Consider the following 19,677-nt stretch of genomic DNA (forward strand, 5'->3'; position numbering starts at 1 on the left):
AATGTGTTAAAAATCATTTACTTAGTCGAGGTTTCTACAATATTGATGAGTTCCTTAATGATAAAGTTGCTTGGAGGCCGTTGGATCAGCTTCCACCTTCACACAGGAAGTAAAACTATATAGAATACTATATAGAATAATATACTAGAAATTGTAATGTTGTCATCAATTGTAAATTACAATGTTGTATGATTTTTTAAAAAGAGCAACTGTTGAGTTTCTTGCCGGTATCTTCTCAGCGGAACCTGCCCTCCGAATTGGTGGTAGAATCTTTACAAATAGTCAACTGACGTGTCAAAAGTACTTGTAAACTGAGCCTACTTGAAATAAATGATTTTTGATTTGATTAACTGTAGGTATAACTACAACTTAGCCTTGTCCGACCAAAGCTTGTTTAAAATAAACTGTAAATTCTTCTGTACGAGTAATCTTTGACAAACTTTTCAACATGCCACAGTTCCATACAAAATTGCGCGCGATCTTTATCGCTTACCAAAAAAAAAAATAGCAAAAATCGCGCTGAAATCCCCTGACAAGATAATATCGAGCATAAATAATAAAAATACCGGCCATAAAGACAATTGATACGTTACGATGGGCGCGATGTTTATGGTTAGTGTGGCCATCGACACGGCGGGGCATGTCGGGGCACCGCGTAATATAATGCGGAATGATCGCCTCTAATGTGTGTACGGCGCGAAATATTGCAGAGATGGCGCTACGGCGTGAAGCGTGCTCTACTTAGATAAAATGAAATGATTATGAAACACTCAGAAGACTACTCAAGGCTATTCGACTACTGTAAGATATTGCCGGTGCAGAATAAAGTAGTCGTCGCAATCCTCAAAGAAGAGTTTGACTTCATACAAAATATAAAGAAAAATAAGCGTATTGGCGGACTCCGCAAGCTCCATAACAATAAAAAGTTTATAGTGCCCAGAAAAAACAATTATTATGGTAAGCGCACCAAAGACTATATGGTGCCACATATATTAAACAATTTGCCAGGTCTGGATACTAGCAAATTGTTCAATATTAACTTAACCAAAAAAAATTGGTAAAATATGTAAAGGGTGCATCTCGAACGGGAGGGAAGGGTTCGCAGATGCACTTCGCTAGGGGACATAATTAGGCATTATAAAATATGGTGTCTAATTGTGTTCCTTATGTGTAGGTAAGTTTTATTTTATATAACAAATTAACATAATTATGCATACTCGCCGTCCTCACAAAAACGTCAAGTTTATGAGGATGGCCTTTTATGTATCTAAGTATATAACAATTTTTGTATTTTGTACAATAAAATAAAAATAAAAATAAAAAAAACGAATATTAATATTTTATATGTACCTATTACAATATCTTTATTATATGCGGATTAAGTGTATGTGTGTTGCCGATAGCTTTTTGGTTGCTTGCGTAATTGTACTAGCCAATGTGGTGAAGTTGCCACGGCATTGAAATATTTAAACGCGAAAGTTTGTATAAAAACTACTAAGCCGATTTGTCTGAAATTTGGTGTGAATAAAATAAGTAGACTGTGGAGATAAAGGTGCTGGTGCGAAGATTACAAATATGTCCTCTTTTTAGGCAGGTTTCCATCACTGAACGGAATTTTAATTTTACGGTAGATAAAATCCGTGCAATGCGTCCATACGATGCGTATCAGTGGACGCCCTTGTGTGACTTTCTATACAAATAATTTTTAAACCCGTTCGATGCGATGCGTACGGTACGAATCTGTGGACGCCTACGATAAAGGCGCGACATTTCTGAGGAGTCAGTCAGTTGCTTAGCACACAACATTATGCTAAACTGAAACAAGTGGAGTATACTGTGAGTCGACACAGCAACAAGCAGCAAGTTATTTAGTTTATAGCGCAGTGATACAGTGTATGGCGCTCTTTGTCGCCGCCGCGGCGTATACGTCAGCGTATCGGCGCGACATCGCAGATACACTGTCCGCTGCTATCTTAAGAGATTATTTAAACTTCGAACGTTAACACAATCACAGAGTGTGGTGAAGCTTTTGGCCAAATTACAGGATCATATGCCACTGACTCGTACCTCAGCATGAGTGCCAAGCAGACATCAGTCAATGTTTCCTACGAGGCGAGAAGTTATGCTATTTATAGGTTTTGGCGGTTTTTGGATCCGGTGAGCCAGGTTACTGTTAGTCAAGATTATATTTTTTATCAGTTTATTTCGACTAAAGGGTTAAGTGTCTCTTCTTACAGAAGACAGAATATGGAGCCTAACAACGATATTTTATACTATTAGATATGTTACGTGACCACAAAATCACCGCAAAAAGTGTTCCAAGCTTAGCTATTCCACTGAGCGCACATATGCACATATGCACATTTTGTGTTAAATAAAAATATATATTTACGAGTATGTATATATATAGCTTTAACATATCCTGATCACACAACGCGACATGTATGTCGTCGTTCGTCGTCGTTATCAACCCTTATACGGATCACTGCTGAGCTCGAGTCTCCTCTCAGAAACGACATGTATGTATGGTATGTTTACTATGATACTAAATTAAATAAAGACAATTAGGCACCTCAGTAGGTCAGCCTCAATATAACCATAGAATTATAATCCCTCCGACTCTAAAATCTATGCCTATATCACATTGACCACGTTGCAAGGCACACTCGTTAGGGAAGCATATAATACGCTGCCCAGTAAAAATGACATAAAAACATAATAAATCATAAACGACACATTACGAAGACTAATCCTCGTTTGGTTAATACACGGCCGTAATCAATTCTCAAAGAATTTAACGTCTCCACACACGAATAACTTACAATGTATGCATATTTCTTTTAAACCGAACACCGATGACAAAATTCTTCTCAGAAATGTTGTAACGTTTTTGTCCAACGATGCCTTATAAAATATCTAATAAAGTGTCACATAAAGTAAAACGAGCGAAACTCCGGAATGAGATACGAAGGTGGTTTTAGTGATGTGACATTCAAAACAGACTCGCTGTGTAGTCTTAGTCGAAACACAGGTAACTCTTGGTAGCGCATTTGGAAATGCCTTGCAACTGAAGGGTTGAGTCTATTGCTACAGCATTGATGAGTTCCTTTAAGATAAAACCGCTTGGAGGCCATTGGATTAACTTCCACCTTCATATAAAAAGTAAAACTATAATAAATTGTAATGTTATCATCAATTGCAAATTATAATACTGTATGATTTTTTAAAAAGAGCAACTGTTGAGTTTCTTGCCGGTTTCCTCTCAGCAGAAGCTGCCTTCCGAACCGGTGGTAGAATCTTTACAAATAGTCAACTGACGTGTCAAACGTGCTTGTAAACTGAGCCTACTAAATGATTTTTGATTTTTTTGATTTTATTTAAGACTTCATAAATTTTCCAGTGCAATAAGCGTATTTTGTTTTCAAGTTAGCATACCATCTTAAATATCTTAACATTAGATGAGGTTGTAGTTAAGGGTTAGGCTGTTGTTCTATCTATAAAAAGTACCTACAAATATATTTTTATAACCTTAAAATGAGAATTTTAATAGGGTTTCACAATTACAAATCATAAGCAAAATCAAAATCAAAAAACTTCCTAAAAAAACTGAACTCAGTTTTCTCAAATTCCTCGCGAATCATGTATGTTTCCAGCTTATATGTTGAATAACCTCCTTTTTTTTTCCAATGAAAAATTGGTTAAGCCTTTTCAAAGATTATCCTAGAACAGACAGATAAACCACTTCAAAGTGTTTTTATATGATTTCGTATAAGTAGTATAATTAATATAGTTTAAATAATTAATATAGTGTAAATAACCAATAACTTGAAAATACACTGTTATTTTGAAATCACAGACAGACACTTCAGTTTTATTTATATGTATTGATGTAAAACTCTGTCTGTCCTTTTCACGGCGAATATGCGGAACCGACTAAGATAAATGTTGTTATACTGATTATTGGGACCTTGGAGCTAAATTTTTCCCAAAACCAAAGTTCTAAGTCAACTTTTAATTATTGTATTTGGTATTCTGTTCTGTACTAGGTACATAATCCTGTTTCACTACTATTTAATTTCTCTTGAAATTGTTAACTGGAACAAAGTTACTTTCGATTCGCTTTGGTATTCAAATTCATCAGTAACATCCCTACACAACGTTACGAGTATTCTAAGAATGGAATCCAATACTTTGTCGCTGTTATAACTGATTTATATAGAGCCTTAAAGGGTGACACATCGGATTTGTCGTCAGGGCTAACTAGACTCCAATGTTATTTATCACCTTACTTTACTGGGATACCTTAACTGGGATTCAAGCTTTATTTTGATTGTCTAAAAGATCGCAGTGGCATGCCATAAAACATAGGAATAGAGGAAAACTAGTGTAGTTCTTATTGAGATTATAGTTCGTTCGTTATCAAACCATATACGGCTCACTGCTGAGCTCGAGTTTCCTCTCAGAATGTTAGGCCAAAAGTCCACCACGCTGGCCCAATGCGTATTGGCTGACTTCACACACGCAGGGAATTAAGAAATTCTCTTTTCCTTCACCGTTTGAGACACGTGATATTTAATTTCTTAAAATGCACACAACTGAAAAGTTGCATGCCCCGGACCGGATTTGAACCCACACCCACTGGGCTATCACGGGTCTGAGATTATAGTGCCACGTGTGGAAGTCCTACATGAAAAAACTGGAATCCTTTGAAATGTGGAAATATCGTAGAATGCTCCACAGCTGAACAGCGCAAGTGTCTAACACTGAGGTTGCCAGAATTCAGAAGAAGACCGAGCTTGTTAAAATCATCAAGCACTGGAAGATCTCGTATCTCGGACATATTTTGCGGCACGATGGGCAAGATTGCAGGAAAAAGAGGAGTAGGTAGAAGGTAGAAGTCCTGGCTACGAAACATAAGGTAGTGGACTGGCATAAAAACCGGCGATAACTTTTCCGCCTAGGACAAGGAGAAATTCAGAAAGCCGACCGCCAACCTTCATTAATGGAAAGGCACTTAAAGAAGAAGACTTATTTTTATCGCCTTTCTTCAAGTCTATGGGGATTTTTAATAAGTAGTTACCGACGAAATAAGCAGATGGCCCCACCCAATGTTAAAGTTTTTTTTGTTTATTTGGCTGCGATGTCACCAGATGTTAATTTAAGTTGAAATCTAAGAGGATAGCCAGCAAATTCGGAAGAGAATACAAGTTTAGTGGGGGACTAACATTACGAAGGACCACAATATAAAAGTCAACAAAATATTAAAACCTAACAAATGGCCTAACTAAAAATGGCTATGTTAGTCTATACGCCGAGAGGATTACCAGCAAAATCTCTCTATACCTTTCTTAAAGACCTCTCTAGAAATGCGGCAAGTTCTATATTAAAACGGGTATCCAAAGCTGCTTTAATAGGATCTTACCAAATTTGGCTAGGCAAGGAGAACAAAACAAGCGGAGTAGGGTAGTGTTAATCGATTGTCAAGGAATTCCTTAACCCTATGTTCTTTAGTCACAAATCCAGGACTCTGCTCGGAGTTTTTCTCTGTGCCACGAAATGGACCCGGCACTTTATGATAATAAATATTAACCCTCCAAGATAAAGAAGATATTCGTCTTCTTTATCTTGGAGGGTTAATACGCGGTATCATACCGGAACGCTTTATAGCTTGACAGTACGTCATTGCCGGTAAAGGGATAAACAGCGACTGCTGAAACTACATTGACCACAAGTGAGATTTGACTGAGAATCAAACCAAATCATTACCAGAGAGAAACAATAGAAATAGTTTATCGATCAAAACGGATCACATTGTTAAGAAAACATCGTGAAATTTAGAATAGCAATTCGAAATAACTATTATTACGGACGGAAGACAAAATAGTTCCCAAATTAATTTAAAACGTCGGACAAGGCGGGACAATGGTCGTATAAATATTAATTGTCGGACCGGTTTCATATCTAGTGTAATGAATAACTGATGTAACGGCGGCCCGGGTGAAAATTATCAATTTCCCGCCGTATCCCGGGAGTCGGGACAGACCCTTGACTGCGGGACTGTTTAAACTTCAAGTTCATCTGTGATGTGCGTTTAGGGTTGTGCATTCTATTTTTTACTCGATAACGGTTATGCCAAAAAGAAGGGTTTAAGGGGTTAAGGTTTTAGCAATCTATGTATTCATTCAATTTGATATCATTCGAGTCGTTATTCGCTCGCAAGATTAAAGATTTTAACCGGCTAACAACAGGAGGTGTTGAGTTTGCCTTTTCCTTAGCTTTCATTGCTTCTTCGTAGTCGGATTATAGTTTATAATTTATTAAACTTGTTTTCTTGTTATTTTATTAATTGTAACCAACTAATCAGGTTTTAAACGTAAAATTCAGGTTTTAACGCGAGATGTCTTTTCCTATACTTGCGTTAAATAGTAATAAGTAAAATCGCAAACTGAAAATTAAGACTATGAAAGTCTCAAACACACCTTGGTCTACCTCAAGCAATTTTATCGATATCATTATTTACATTCTACCTAATACAATTTTTCTATAGATAAGCTGTAATGGGATATTTCTTACCCATGCCCCCATGCGTCAACCCTAAAGTTACCCCTTGCCCGCGGCTCATATCTCCAACAACATAAAAGCAATTCGCCAAATTGTTATTGGCATGTTAATAGTTTGAATGTCCCGACTCTGTCCCGACTCTGTCCCGACAGGTCGCAGCCTCGTGTTACTCTAATTAATTATTTGTTTATATTATGGTGATACACTCGCTTGGGAAGTTTAGGGTTAATTTAAGGGATTTGGGGGTAATTTCAGGTCTTTCAAGTCGTTGAATTATCTTTAGTAGTAGAATGTTTTTTTAAACACTGCACTGAATTTTGTATTGATGAATTTAGTTTTGTACCTATTATTTCAATAGCAATTTCACTATTTTTGACGTATGCTACGAGTATTAACATACCTATACGAAATTGAGATGCTATGTAGCAAATGTCATCCGGTGCCTACTGATGGATATCTTACGTAGGTAAGTAGATGACATTTAGTCAATTGATTAGATATTTATTTTAATAGGTTAATAATAAAGATCAAAATAGTGAATAGGCTAGCTGATGAGGCCAAATTACAGAAGTGGCAATTCCCAAACAAATCTACGTACCAATTTAGATTATTTGCCTGTCCTTTTGGGTTATTGCCATATTGACCTTTTTGGCGTATTATCTGTCACCTGTAAACGTGAATAGGCTTTTTATAATCAAGGGCACTAATGATCGTACAGGAGGCCACTAGGCTTTCATCATCATAAACAACCCATATTCACCTCACAGTTGAACACGAGTCTCCTCACAGAATGAGAGGGATTAGGCCTTAGTCCACCACGCTGGCCCAATGCAGATTGACAGACTTCACACACGTATAAATTAAGAAAATTCTGAGGTATGCCGGTTTCCTCACGATGTTTTTCCTTCACCGTTTGAAACATTTGTGATATATAATTTCCTAAAATACACATAACTGATAACTTGGTGGTGCATGTCTCGGACTGAATTCGAACCTACGCCCTCAGAAACGAAGGCAGAGATCATATCCACTGGGCTATCACTTACTAGGCTTTGGGATGGACGAATTACTTGCTTGCCTGCAAAGTATTGCTCTGTTATATGGGATCGTTTTCGTCTTTCATCAACGTCAACATCAGGGGTTTTTTGTTTCGGGAATTATAATATTATAAAAAAAAACGCCGAACGAGATTCTCTGACCCAGGTATTGTAATATAATCATAACAATATTTACAAGGGACCCTCATCCAAACAAGGTCCCAATTAGCTAAACCCGATGCTAAGATTAGATTTGAGGAGGCATTACCTCGTCCCGACCACTTCTGCAGTAACGAATCGCCTCGAGACACGGCCACTGTTTGAATCGCGTTGTATAACCGCTAGCATCTGTCGCAACCCTTTCTTGAACTGACCCTATCATTTATGATCTTACAGGACAATCCTTAACATTCTTGAAATCGTTTTCAAGTTAGCCCTTGATCTCACCTAATGGTAAATGATAATGAATCTAAGATGGAAGTGGGCTAACTTGTTACGAAAATCCACACCCCTTTCGGTTTCTACACGACATCATGCCAGAACGTTAAATCGCTTGGCAGTACGTCTTTTCGATAGGGTGGTAACTAGCCACGGCTGAAGCCTCTCACCAACCAAACACGACTATTAAAAGTGAATCGTGACAGTACCTTGCCAATCTCAATGTCAAACATATAACAGTATACAACGGGAAGTTTCACTATATCTTTCATTGCGTTGGAATGTAAGAGATGGGACTGATGCAACATCGCCGCCATTGGTTGCTATTTGTCTTGCTATTTCTCTTTATTGTCCCTTAAACTTGTACCTCTTCCAAGTAATCCGTTGAATGCATCATCACTTACAGATCAGCAGTCAACCACTAACTTGTCATTTAAAAAAAGCCTTAACCTGTGCTCATCAGTGACGTAGCATGCTTTAAGGGGCCTTGTATATCCAACTTTTAGCCGCACGCTCTTTAAAAAAAAGATATTGAAGTGAAAGTATAAAGGCAGTTTTATGTATGTTTTTTTGGGAAAGCAGATTTTAGATTATATTTTACAAATTTTTGCTTTCACACCTAAGGGGCCCCTCTAGTTCGGGGGCCCCATATCATTGATATGGGTGACTGATACGGCGGTAGCTTTGTCCCTGGTGCTCACGGGCACGAGTTTTACATCTCCTATCTCCTGCAAACTTCACAATTTTATCATCGTACTGTAACAATAGGTTTTATCCCTATAATGATGTTAATTATGGTCACCGTAGCGATGCGACTCCATAAATAATTCAACTCATCAAGGTCCGATTGTCCCGGTGGATCCTTGGGGCCGGCGATAGTTTACGATATATTATAATATCCTTCCTTAATGTTTATTTGCACGGAAAACTTATATTGATATTAAAGCAAGTATAAGGGCCTATAACATTATAGGTACGATAGGTCCGATTATATAGAGATTTATTGATTTAAAAACATATTTATTTGTTATTAACACTTTTTGTTAAAAACAAGTGATGTCATATGGTTCCGAGACTTGGTCGCTAACTATGGGCCTCATAAGAAGGCTCAGAGTCACACAGCGGGCGATGGAACGAGCTATGTTAGGAGTATCTCTGCGTGATCGAATCAGAAATGAGCAGGGACAACCCACCACCTCCCATGGCCCTTTCAACCTCTCGGTAATTTGGGCCGAATCGAGGGAGGTCAGAAATGAGCAGATCCGCAGAAGAACCAAAGTCACCGACATAGCTCAACGAGTCGCGAAGCTGAAGTGGCAATGGGCGGGGCACATAGGTCGAAGAGCCGATGGACGTTGGGGTCCCAAAGTGCTGGAATGGCGACCCCGCACTACAAAGCGCAGTGTTGGTCGACCCCCCACCAGGTGGACTGATGACATCAAGCGAATCGCAGGTATTCGCTGAATGCAGATGGCTCAGTATCGTGATGTTTGAAAGTCCCTACAAAAGGCCTATATCCTGCAGTGGACGTCCATCGGGTGACATGATGATGATGATGATGACTAAAAACAAAGAGCTTTATCTCACCTGATTTATAAGTGACGGCACTGTTATAATAACGGCTAACAAGCCTGTAAGCCCTAACTCATTGCTAAATAAAAAAAATTGTAGGTAAATCGGATGTTCCTCGAGGCCATCCTTGCATCTTCCCGCTACGTTTGAGTACTAAACATTTGAAATGTCGCTACAGTTTGTTTCATGTAGGATGGTGCGGGTGACAGTTCGTTTCGCTCTTGAAAGTTTGCCGCGATTCACGATAATAGTATCTACACAATATTATGAACGTCATACAGGCGTACCCAGGCTATCTGAAAAACACTAGAAACGTTTCTTTGAACTCAAAAAAAAACAGTAAAAAATAAAATTAAAGTTTCTGTCTGTCTAAATTTCAAAATAAATGTCCTTTCTCAAGTGCTTCTAGTTATTTACATGATACCAAAACACAAACAATTTTTTTTTTAATATTGTCTGTCTGTCTGTTTATTCAAGCTAATCTTTGAAACGGCTGGACACATTTTGACGGACTGTTCACTGGGTGATAGAGGAGGTTATCGAGCAACATTTAGATTTCTTTAATCAAAAATCCATGGCTGCCACGGGATTTACGATAAAGTGAATTTCACGCAGATGAAGTCGAAGATGAGGGCGTCTGCTAGTTTTTTTTAAATAGTAAACTCATAAATAACATTCATTTCCAAATCAAATGAGTTTTAATTTAAAACTGCACCATCAGCCGACCCTCAAACATTTAATTACACGTAATTTATCCCTACGCCATTAATCCGCGAACGCTTCTGGTCCTGGGTCGGGAAAAAACGGGAAAAATCTTCCCTTGATTACAAGCTGTCATGTCGCGGGATTCTTGCCTAAGCTCGTTGTAATTAGTTGCTTTGAATTTTTGCGACCTACAATTGAGGCTGTTAAGGCTCCACGGTTAAGAAGCATGGATTCTAATTTGAGAACTCAAGGATTTGGTTCTCACTTACGAGTATAGCACCAGCTTTTCACTTTTGAGGTTATGGTAAAAATGGTACTAGACTAGACAATTAAATGGCAAAGATTTTCGAAACAGAACTCCTATAGGTAGGTATTTATATGATTAATTTATAACAGAATAATGTGAGATTAATCAACAACATTATAAAATAATACGTTCTTCTTTAAAAAAGCATCTGTTGAGATTTTGCTGCCTCTTCTAACTTGATACTGGTAGTAGAATCACTATAAATATACAATCTTTAGTATTCAAAGTGCTGATAAACCTAATCTAAATAGTTACAAACGAATTGGAATTGTGAACTATGAATTTTTAAACTAGCTCGCAAGTCCTTGTCCACTTAAGAGGAGCGGAGATTTTGTGCAATCCTATTGCTTAATATTTCTCCTTTATTCGGTTCCTCTGTCTCGCTCCGCTTCGGTGGATTGGCAGCCTAAAACAGGGTGATAATGTTGAAAGTCCTACTAGTCTATTCAAAATTCGAATATCATCATCGTAAAGTAAGAATACCCATCTGCACCAGATAAATTGTCAAAAAGATTAAAAATAAAAAGGTTAGTTTTAGGTACAAATTAAACAGATATCGTTTGGCTATTCCCTCCATTCCTACGTCCGAGTAATGCAACACGCTCGGTAGCACATTAGTCACGCAATAACCCCGCGCCCTCAAGTGGCAACATTCATTTTCCTAAACGCGCACCGTAATTGGCCCCCACCTCGAGATGTTGCCAGCCGCAAAATTTATTGCTTAATTACCTAAGAAAACGCGACGCCACCGGAACATCCCGACAGATGTTTTTTATTCCGTAAGAAAAACAAAACGTTTAAGAATGACATTAATTAATTCTTAATGAAATTCATCTTCACCCTCGCCGTGTTTTAATTTAAACTCTCGATTTATTGCTTGCACAATTTGTCGCGCAATGTTGCCCCCTTGCCGAGTAATTAAACACAACCATCCGTTATTACATTTATTAGCGAATCAAATGGACACTTTTGAAAACTTTACAGGACGCTGATTCTGTATGACAATATGAAGGAGTATTTTGGCAACGTCATATTTGAAATAATTCAAAAACAGGATACATAAACAAAATATGAAAACCATATTGATCAATGCCATAATCCTTAAGCCCACGCACAAAATCAATTTATTATTTATACATGACCATACTGATCCAAACTTTGCAGAATAGATTAAGAAAGATAATATTAATTTTATTAAAATCAAGTGATAATCTTGTCGGAAAACTTTCAAGGGGCATTTTGGTATAGGACGCACCAAAGCTTTTGTGGGTCTCGTCTTGAACATACACTACGTTAGAGCACTATAGTCATGAATAAATATTATGTTCCTAAGCCCAATGACTATCATTTTGATTACATATACGTAATCAAAGGACTATCATATTTAATATCAAAAGCCACGCCTACGCCATTTGATACTTTAGTGTTAACATTTTAATGTCATAGAGAACCTAGGCCCCGAAGTAAATTACAAAAAGCGTATTAATTAGTACATCAATTTTAATGAACCGATTATATTGTCTTTAAGTTGTTCATTTTGCTCAAATAATTTTAATAAAAGAGACGAACAACATACCTAATGGTTACGAAATTTAATATTTTCTTTGATATGGATCATCTATAGCGCTGTGGAATAGCGGTTCATCAAATCTGAGGTAGCTGTCGTTTGGATTCTTTTGATCCAAAAACGCTTTATGAGTTAAATCGTTATAGCTATCCGCAGTGTCGTGGTATTGGTGACTGTTTATCGTGTTCCTATTGGAACTTCTGTTGGGTGGTGTGTTCATTTTAAACTTATCTTCCTTTTGGGGTAACACGGGTGTAGGTGTAACCTTTTCTTCGACTTTTTTGTCTTTGTTACTAGTACTGGAGCTCGCTAAGTCCCTGTATCCGTATTTCCTGTCGTCCTTTCGCAATGGAGCATAAGGATATCTAGGTCTGAATCTATAGTCGTATCGTCCTGTTCTTGCACTGTATTCGTCGTCGTAGCGTCGGTATGGGTCGACGGAGTATCGGTATCTTAAATCAGAACTCTGCGGCGTGCGGACCACTTCAGGAAGGTGCGCGTAGTAAATAATCCTTTTCGGCTTCCGAGGAACATAATTATCATACGCTTCATCATATCTGTCCACCCGCGGCCCGGAATTGTACCGCTTTCGATCGTATAAATCATAGTACGTATCACGCCTGTATAAATCGTCAGCAGGATAGTATCGATCATCGTAGTAAGGCCGCCGGTTGTCTTCCGGGTAATAAACGGCCTGCCGCGGATACACGGGCTTGTACTGCACGTCTTCCTCCGGTCGTACGAATTCGGTTCTTAAATCATCGGTCCTTGTCGGTCGTTGTATCGATTCTTTATCGTTCCTCGACTCGGAAGCTTCGATTGCTTTGTTTTGGGTCACGAAATTGACTCGCGGCATTCGGGAATTGATGAGTTCTCCAGACGGCTGCGGGGGGGTTAGGATGTCGTGGACGTCGTCGCGATTAGGAAAAGGAAGCTTTATCCAATTCTCGTTAGACGCTCTAGCGCCTCGGCCCGTTGGTTTGTCTGTGACGCTTTCTGTCGTTTGGTATGATGAGATTTCGTGTGTGGATATTTTGGTGGTAGGATCTTCTGGGGGAAGAAGACCGGGCACCCAAGGGATGTGTTGCTTCATAGCGTCTTGCCTGTTGTCTGTGCGAATGTTGCGGAATTTTTCCTCTTCTATAACATCGCGTCGTCCTCTAGCTGCATCTTCGGGTTTTTCCTGGAAATGATATAATTATCATTAAATTAAAGTTTGACAAATATTGTGGTGTTACGAGTAGATATACAGTAAGTATATTTTACCGTATGGTCATTATCTGCTTGCTGGATGTCGAAACAAAGCCCGGAGTGTAAAAGGATTGCACAAAATATCGCTTTGGTAATGGCCCTCATGTTCAATCACTTCGCTGAAACAAAACAGAATTCGTTATGAACTGTAAAGAAATACCGATGTTAATGATAATGGCCGGCCATCGGAAATTGAGCATTTGCGGTAATTTTGTAGACACATAACATATGTAATAGTAGAAAATCTTTTCCCCCATAGGCTAAATGCAACTGGAACAACGAGGTAGTTTTATCATGCAGATTTTATTCATACAGGTTTAGCAGACTCAGAGGTGAATACAAAAATAAGAAAACTAATGTCAAACAAAGGTTCACAACATTTGTCAGGACAACTGAATTAACAAATTAAACTGTAACTAAAATAAGACCCTAGAATGGCAGAGAACCTTGAGTGAAGTCACGCACTTGTGAACGTTGTGTGTAGGGTTAAAGGATCCTTTGACTGTTAACAAACACTCCCCTTTTCCACTCAAGTCACTCTCCCCGCCTATCTCAAGTAACCCATAAAGAATTACACAACAAGAGATGTGGACGGCTCGAACGCTACGAGCACACTGAAGCCGTCCGTACCGCAAGTCGTTGCATTCTTAAGAATTCGAATGATAATAATTAGGCAGAAGGACTCGGATATTTGAAACCAATTCTCACCAAATTTCACAATGGCGGTCATTGTAGGCAGCTATGCCGCGATATTGTCAATGGCGGAAACCCGATGCAATCGACGGAAGCCTCCAAATGCCCACCTAACCGTGAATATTATCTCTCTGCCTAAATTATATAAATCGTTGTACACTACGACCTCGGGACCGATTTTAGATAACTTTCATAATAATTTTGGCGGTTAATATGATCTTTTTGTATTAAAAATATTACGTAACAGATAACTCGCTGACCTGTTAAACTAAGTACTTCCTTTTGGAGTGTCCTCCAGGACAAAGAAAGTGTTTAGTAGTTAACCCTGGCGACGCCGCTGAGGTCCCATTAAGAGTGTGCAATATCTAATTTGGTGGTTACAAATGGTTCTGGATCTCAGATTCTGGAAAAATTAGAAGCCTGATATTTGGGTAAATGATATTTCAAAGTGTAAGCTTCGTTATAACTATATAAAATATAAAATTTGTAAAACTTTTCTCGATAGTAGAACCTACCTACGACACTTACTTAATCAGAAAAAAAAAACTTAGTTTCAAAAAGGCCTTAGCACAAGCCCTTATATCCGTAACGATTAATGTTAACAAAAACAAGCATATTGCAGATTTGTTTCTAACTATTTTTGACGTCATCGACCATTTCATTCACTTAATTCGTACCATTCACCGAGGTGACAATAACATTACTTACGCGCTTAAATAAGATGGACAGATATCATGATCATTTTGTGAACGGTTGTGGTAAACCCCCATATATTCTAAGATCTTGTAGGATTTGACTACATTCGCCGAAAGTCGCAGAATGTATCACATAAGGATTTATCCAGATCACGTAGAACTAAAACTGCGATTAAATCTTTTTAAATATAAAATACCTATAGGTTTACGAAATAGGTTCACGAAAGTACCTATAGGTTATATAGTACCTATAGTAAGAAATGCGGACGCTTTTAAAGCTATAATATAATCTATCACCCCAATAACTATTCACGCACTAACCTCTCGAAGCTTGTAGCGAACGCATCTATTCTATTTTCAAGAAATTACGTGTTTTAGTTACGCGTCACTCCCAATGGTATGGACCTTCATAAATCATACGATGTAGGTACAAAAGCTGTCATTCATTCAGTCAGCTATCAGCAGGCATTTCATTGATGCGTCTATGGACTGCCTGTGGTTTCCCACGCCCAGCATATAGGTACGTACAGTACGTGAAGTTCAGCAAACCTTTCTGCTTCAACGGAGTTGTATGGATGCATTGATAAACTGCGACCGTTATCATTGTCTATTGACTCGTGACCAGTAGATAGACTGACCAGTGACGTGCACCTATGAGTTGACCTACATTTTCATTCATACACAATTTTTACAATAAAAGTTGATGCGGCAGATCAGTAGGCATAGAATACCATCATTAATTAATAATTTATTTTATTTATTGTTTTTCTTATTTATTCTTTTATACTACCTTTCTTTTTCAATTTGCTTTTTCTTTCTATTAAGATTACACTTCTTAATTATTTGTGATATAATTATTAACTAATATAATTATTACTGTCCTTCCCTCATAAGGGTCTGACAGAATATCAGTGTTGTGGGTACTGATGTACTCATAATAATATAAGCTGAGTCAGGTCTATTTTATTGGCATACCACATTTACTAGTTCAATTAGTTTTAAGATATAAATGTATTTACTTATAAGTTAGTAGTTGTGTTGTGTTGTGTTGAAAAATAAATTATTTCTATCTATCTATCTAAAATTAAAAATTCATTTATTTCAATTAGGCTCAATTTACGAGCTCTTTTGAAACGTCAAGTTATGTCATGATTTAATTTAAGTTACGCTTATTAATGGAGCTTAAAATGTGGCAACTACATGTCTCGGTGACACAATTTCTTTACCAAAACCGGAAACCAAAATAAAAACAAACAGAGGGGTACGAAAAGAAGAACCAATGGATATTAGGGTCCAAAATTTTGAAATGGCGACCCACGCCGAATAACGCAGTTTTAACTCTTAGTTGACTCATGTATAGGTTTTTTTTTTATTATTCTTTACAAGTTAGCCCTTGACTACAATCTCACCTGATGGTAAGTGATGATGCAGTCTAAGATGGAAGCGGGCTAACTTGTTAGGAGGTTCTACACGGTTTCTACACGGCATCGTACCGGAACGCTAAATCGCTTGGCGGTACGTCTTTGCCGGTAGGGTGGTAACTAGCCACGGCCGAAGCCTCCATAATATAATTCATGTATAATCCATACATGAATTATATTATGGGGAGTCACAGTATGCAGGTGACTTGTGACATTTGTATTTTGTGGTCTTACGTATTTTCATTATTAGCTCTCGATTGACAAAAATTAAGTATAAATGAAAAAAATAACCATTAACGATCTGATATACTTATGAAGATGCATTCTACAATGTATTATTTTCTTTTTTTTAATGCAATATAGGCCTGATGGTAAGCATTATAGAAACGTCATCAGGCAGAGCAGAAGCTCTGTCGGAATCAAGCTCGAGAGCTAGAAAAAGTAGGCAGTAGAGGTAGAAGGAACACTTTACTCGGAACGAAACGTCTAACAAGTCTTCTGTGAGGCTCGGATTTAGAAGGACTGTGGAACCAAACCGGGCGATATTAGTGCTATAACACTTTCATATCCGTGATAAGAAACAAAGTACCTTTGCGTGAAAAAAAACGACAGAATAATATAATTTATGGATGGATATGGATTATAAATTTCACCAAAGGAAGGATATTATCAGTGAGTAACATAAGCTATACTTTATTCCCATATTTCTACGGAAACGGGAAGTAGGTACACGAGTGACACCACAGGAACTACTAATTATTTTTGTTGAAGCTTTTTTAACTAGAGTTAAAAAAGCTTCAACAAAAATAATATTAAAAAATTAAACCGATTTCAAACCGACTTAACTCTTTATCTCATAAACTAGGTACTGAACCGATTTAGATGGAACTTGCAATGTTCCCTAAGTTGGAGTAAATATAAACTAACTATTACTCAAAATATTTTTGTAATTTGTCTTCTGGTATTTGAGAAATACGCAAACAAACACTAGAGGACGCCCGCAACTTCGTCCGCATAAAATTTAATTTTTCACAAATATCCTCGAGAACCATGGATTTTACCGGGATGATAATAGTCTATGTGTTAATCCAGAGTAAAACCTATTTCTATTCCAAATTTCAGCCAAATCGGTTCAGTAGTAGCGGCGTTAAAGAGTAACAAACATCCATACAAAGTTCCACGTTTATAATATTAGTAGGAAATAGGATACATCTCTATATAGGTAATTGGAACAAAAGTTTAAAACACATTACAAAAAAAGCTGGATGCAGGTGGCTCAGTATCGTGATGTTTGGAAGTCCCTACAAAAGGCCTATGTCCTGCAGTGGACGTCCATCGTCTGATATGATGATGATGATGATGACAAAAAAAGTTGTATAATTCTGACAATGTATATAGTTACTCTTCGAGAAATTAAATATCACGTGTCTCAAATGGTGAAGAAAAAACATCGTGAAGAAACCTGCTTAACTGAGAATTTTCTTAATTCTCTGCGTGTGTGAAGTCTGCCAATCCGCATAGGCCAGCATGGTGGACTATTGGCCTAACCCCTCTCATTCTGAGAGGAGACTCGTGCTCAACAGTGAGCCGAATATGGGTTGTTAATGATGATGATGACATGGATCGAATAAACTTTCTAGAGGTTCCATGTACGATTTTTTAACCCCTCGACGTAAAAACAGGGGTGTTATAAGTCTGTCTGTCAGTCTGTCTGTGGCAACATAGCTCTAGAACGGATGACGCGATTTTAATTTAGTTTGTTTTCTATGAAAGGTGATTTATGTGCGAGTGTTCTTAGACAATATGTTTGATGTAAATCGGTTGAACAGTTTAAAAGTTCTAAGGGTTAAATTAGTGGGGAAGAATTTATTTTACAGACATTCGGTTATGTATAATATATTCGAGTGGGGTCTCTCTCTGAAAGAGAATATTAATGACTTGATCGAGAATGTAATTAATAATTTCATGGCCTTCGGGGGTTTTTAAATTTTCAATTTTATATTATTTCAAGTCTATTATAAAGTAGAGATAATGAATAGATACTTACCTTTCACATAATCCAATAAGCAATTGGAGAGCAGTATCAGCCTCCTGTCACCAAGTCCTGCAGTACAGTGAGGCAGGAGGGTCGGCCCGCGCGCCGTCACGCTCTATGGACTTTTTGTTTGGGGACACTATTGTATATCTATTGCAGCGCGTTTCCATTTGCACACATTAATGTAAGTTTGAGCGTCTGTATGTTTACTGACCTGGCTGAAATATTGCACGGTTTATAATCTATACTACTGCCTTTATTGATGAGTATTGTTTACCAACAAAGAAATCAGAAATGAAGGTAGAAATCGCATGTCATTTCATAACTTATTTATTTTAAATTATGTATGGTCTGTTTATAAAATATTGTAACCATATCTAATTGTTCTAAGCTTATTAATCAAATTTATTTTCTTTAATTTAAGAACAATTTAATTTTACTTGTTATTAGTTGTGAAATGACTAGTGATTTATACCCTCGTTTTTAATTTGTTTGTTGGTAAACAGTATTCATCAAGAAAGGCTGTAGTATAAATTACTAAATAATAATATAGCCATATAGAGCTCTAATTTTAACGAAATGACGTTAATGTAAATTGACTACCGTCATTATCATTGAAATATTTTTATAAGTATCATCATCATCATATTATCCGATGGACGTCCACTGCATGACCTTTTGTAGGGATTTTCAAACAACACGATCCTGAGCCGCCTGCATACAGCGAATCCCTGCGACTCGCTTGTTGTGTGAATGCACCTGGTCGACCGACACTGCGCTTTCTAATGCGGGGTCGCCATTTCAGCACCTTGGGACCCCAACGTCCTTCGGCTCTTCGAACTATGTGCCCCGCCCATTGCCATTTCAGCTTCGCGATTTGTTGAGCTATGTCGATGACTTTGGTCGATGACTTTGCGGATCTCCTCATTTCTGATTCGATCACGCAGAGGTACTCTTCAATCAAGTTGATGGTCGACATTATGTGACGGTTTCCTGTCTTGCGACGTGTTGCTGATAATATACGATGGTTTTTAATTTACATTTTTAGCAGACTTAGAATTGATTAAAATATAAGAAAACTAATGTCGAACAAAGATTTATTATTCACAACACTTGTCAGGACAACTTAACTAACAAATCAAACTGTAACAAAAATAAGACCCTAGAATGGCAGAGAATGACTTGAGTGGAGTCACGCACTTGTGAACGTTGTGTGTAGGGTTAAAGGCGCCTTTGACAGAATATATCTAAAAACTCCCCTTTTCCACTTAAGTCACTCTCCTCGCCTATGCCAAGTAACCCTTAAAGAATTTCATAAGAGATTTAGACGGCTCGAACGCCACGAGCACACTGAAGCCGTCCGTACAAACATGTTTGTTTTTATCCAACGACAAG

The 19,677-nt window shown here is 37.8% G+C and overlaps 1 protein-coding gene across 2 annotated transcripts; it reads right to left on the reverse strand.

Moving 5' to 3' along the window:
- Nucleotides 1-11,551: 11,551 nt before the first annotated feature.
- LOC112046378 (uncharacterized) lies at nt 11,552-18,419 on the reverse strand. 2 transcript variants are annotated; one of them, XM_052886425.1, is made up of 4 exons: nt 18,295-18,376; nt 14,392-14,534; nt 13,454-13,557; nt 11,552-13,370 (listed from the first exon to the last, which is right to left on the reverse strand). In XM_052886425.1, exons 3-4 carry the CDS (start codon nt 13,541-13,543, stop codon nt 12,213-12,215), a joined length of 1,248 nt encoding a protein of 415 aa, XP_052742385.1. In that variant the 5' UTR covers nt 13,544-13,557; nt 14,392-14,534; nt 18,295-18,376; the 3' UTR covers nt 11,552-12,212. The 2 variants fall into 2 exon arrangements, with proteins under 2 accessions (XP_052742385.1, XP_023938776.2); XM_024083008.2 differs by lacking the exon at nt 14,392-14,534 and having other exon boundaries at nt 18,295-18,419.
- Between the last annotated feature and the right edge of the window lie 1,258 nt (nt 18,420-19,677).

Source organism: Bicyclus anynana, chromosome 17 (genome assembly GCF_947172395.1).
Source record: "Bicyclus anynana chromosome 17, ilBicAnyn1.1, whole genome shotgun sequence".
NCBI lineage: Eukaryota > Metazoa > Arthropoda > Insecta > Lepidoptera > Nymphalidae > Bicyclus > Bicyclus anynana.

What these genes read in the sequence shown, in the direction of transcription:
- LOC112046378 (XM_024083008.2), bottom strand. Translation starts at nt 13,543, where the DNA reads ATGAGGGCCATTACCAAAGCGATATTTTGTGCAATCCTTTTACACTCC. An exon ending in AAGCAGATAATGACCATACG is followed by an intron (nt 13,371 to 13,453) that starts GTAAAATATACT and finishes TATCATTTCCAG; the next exon opens with GAAAAACCCGAAGATGCAGC.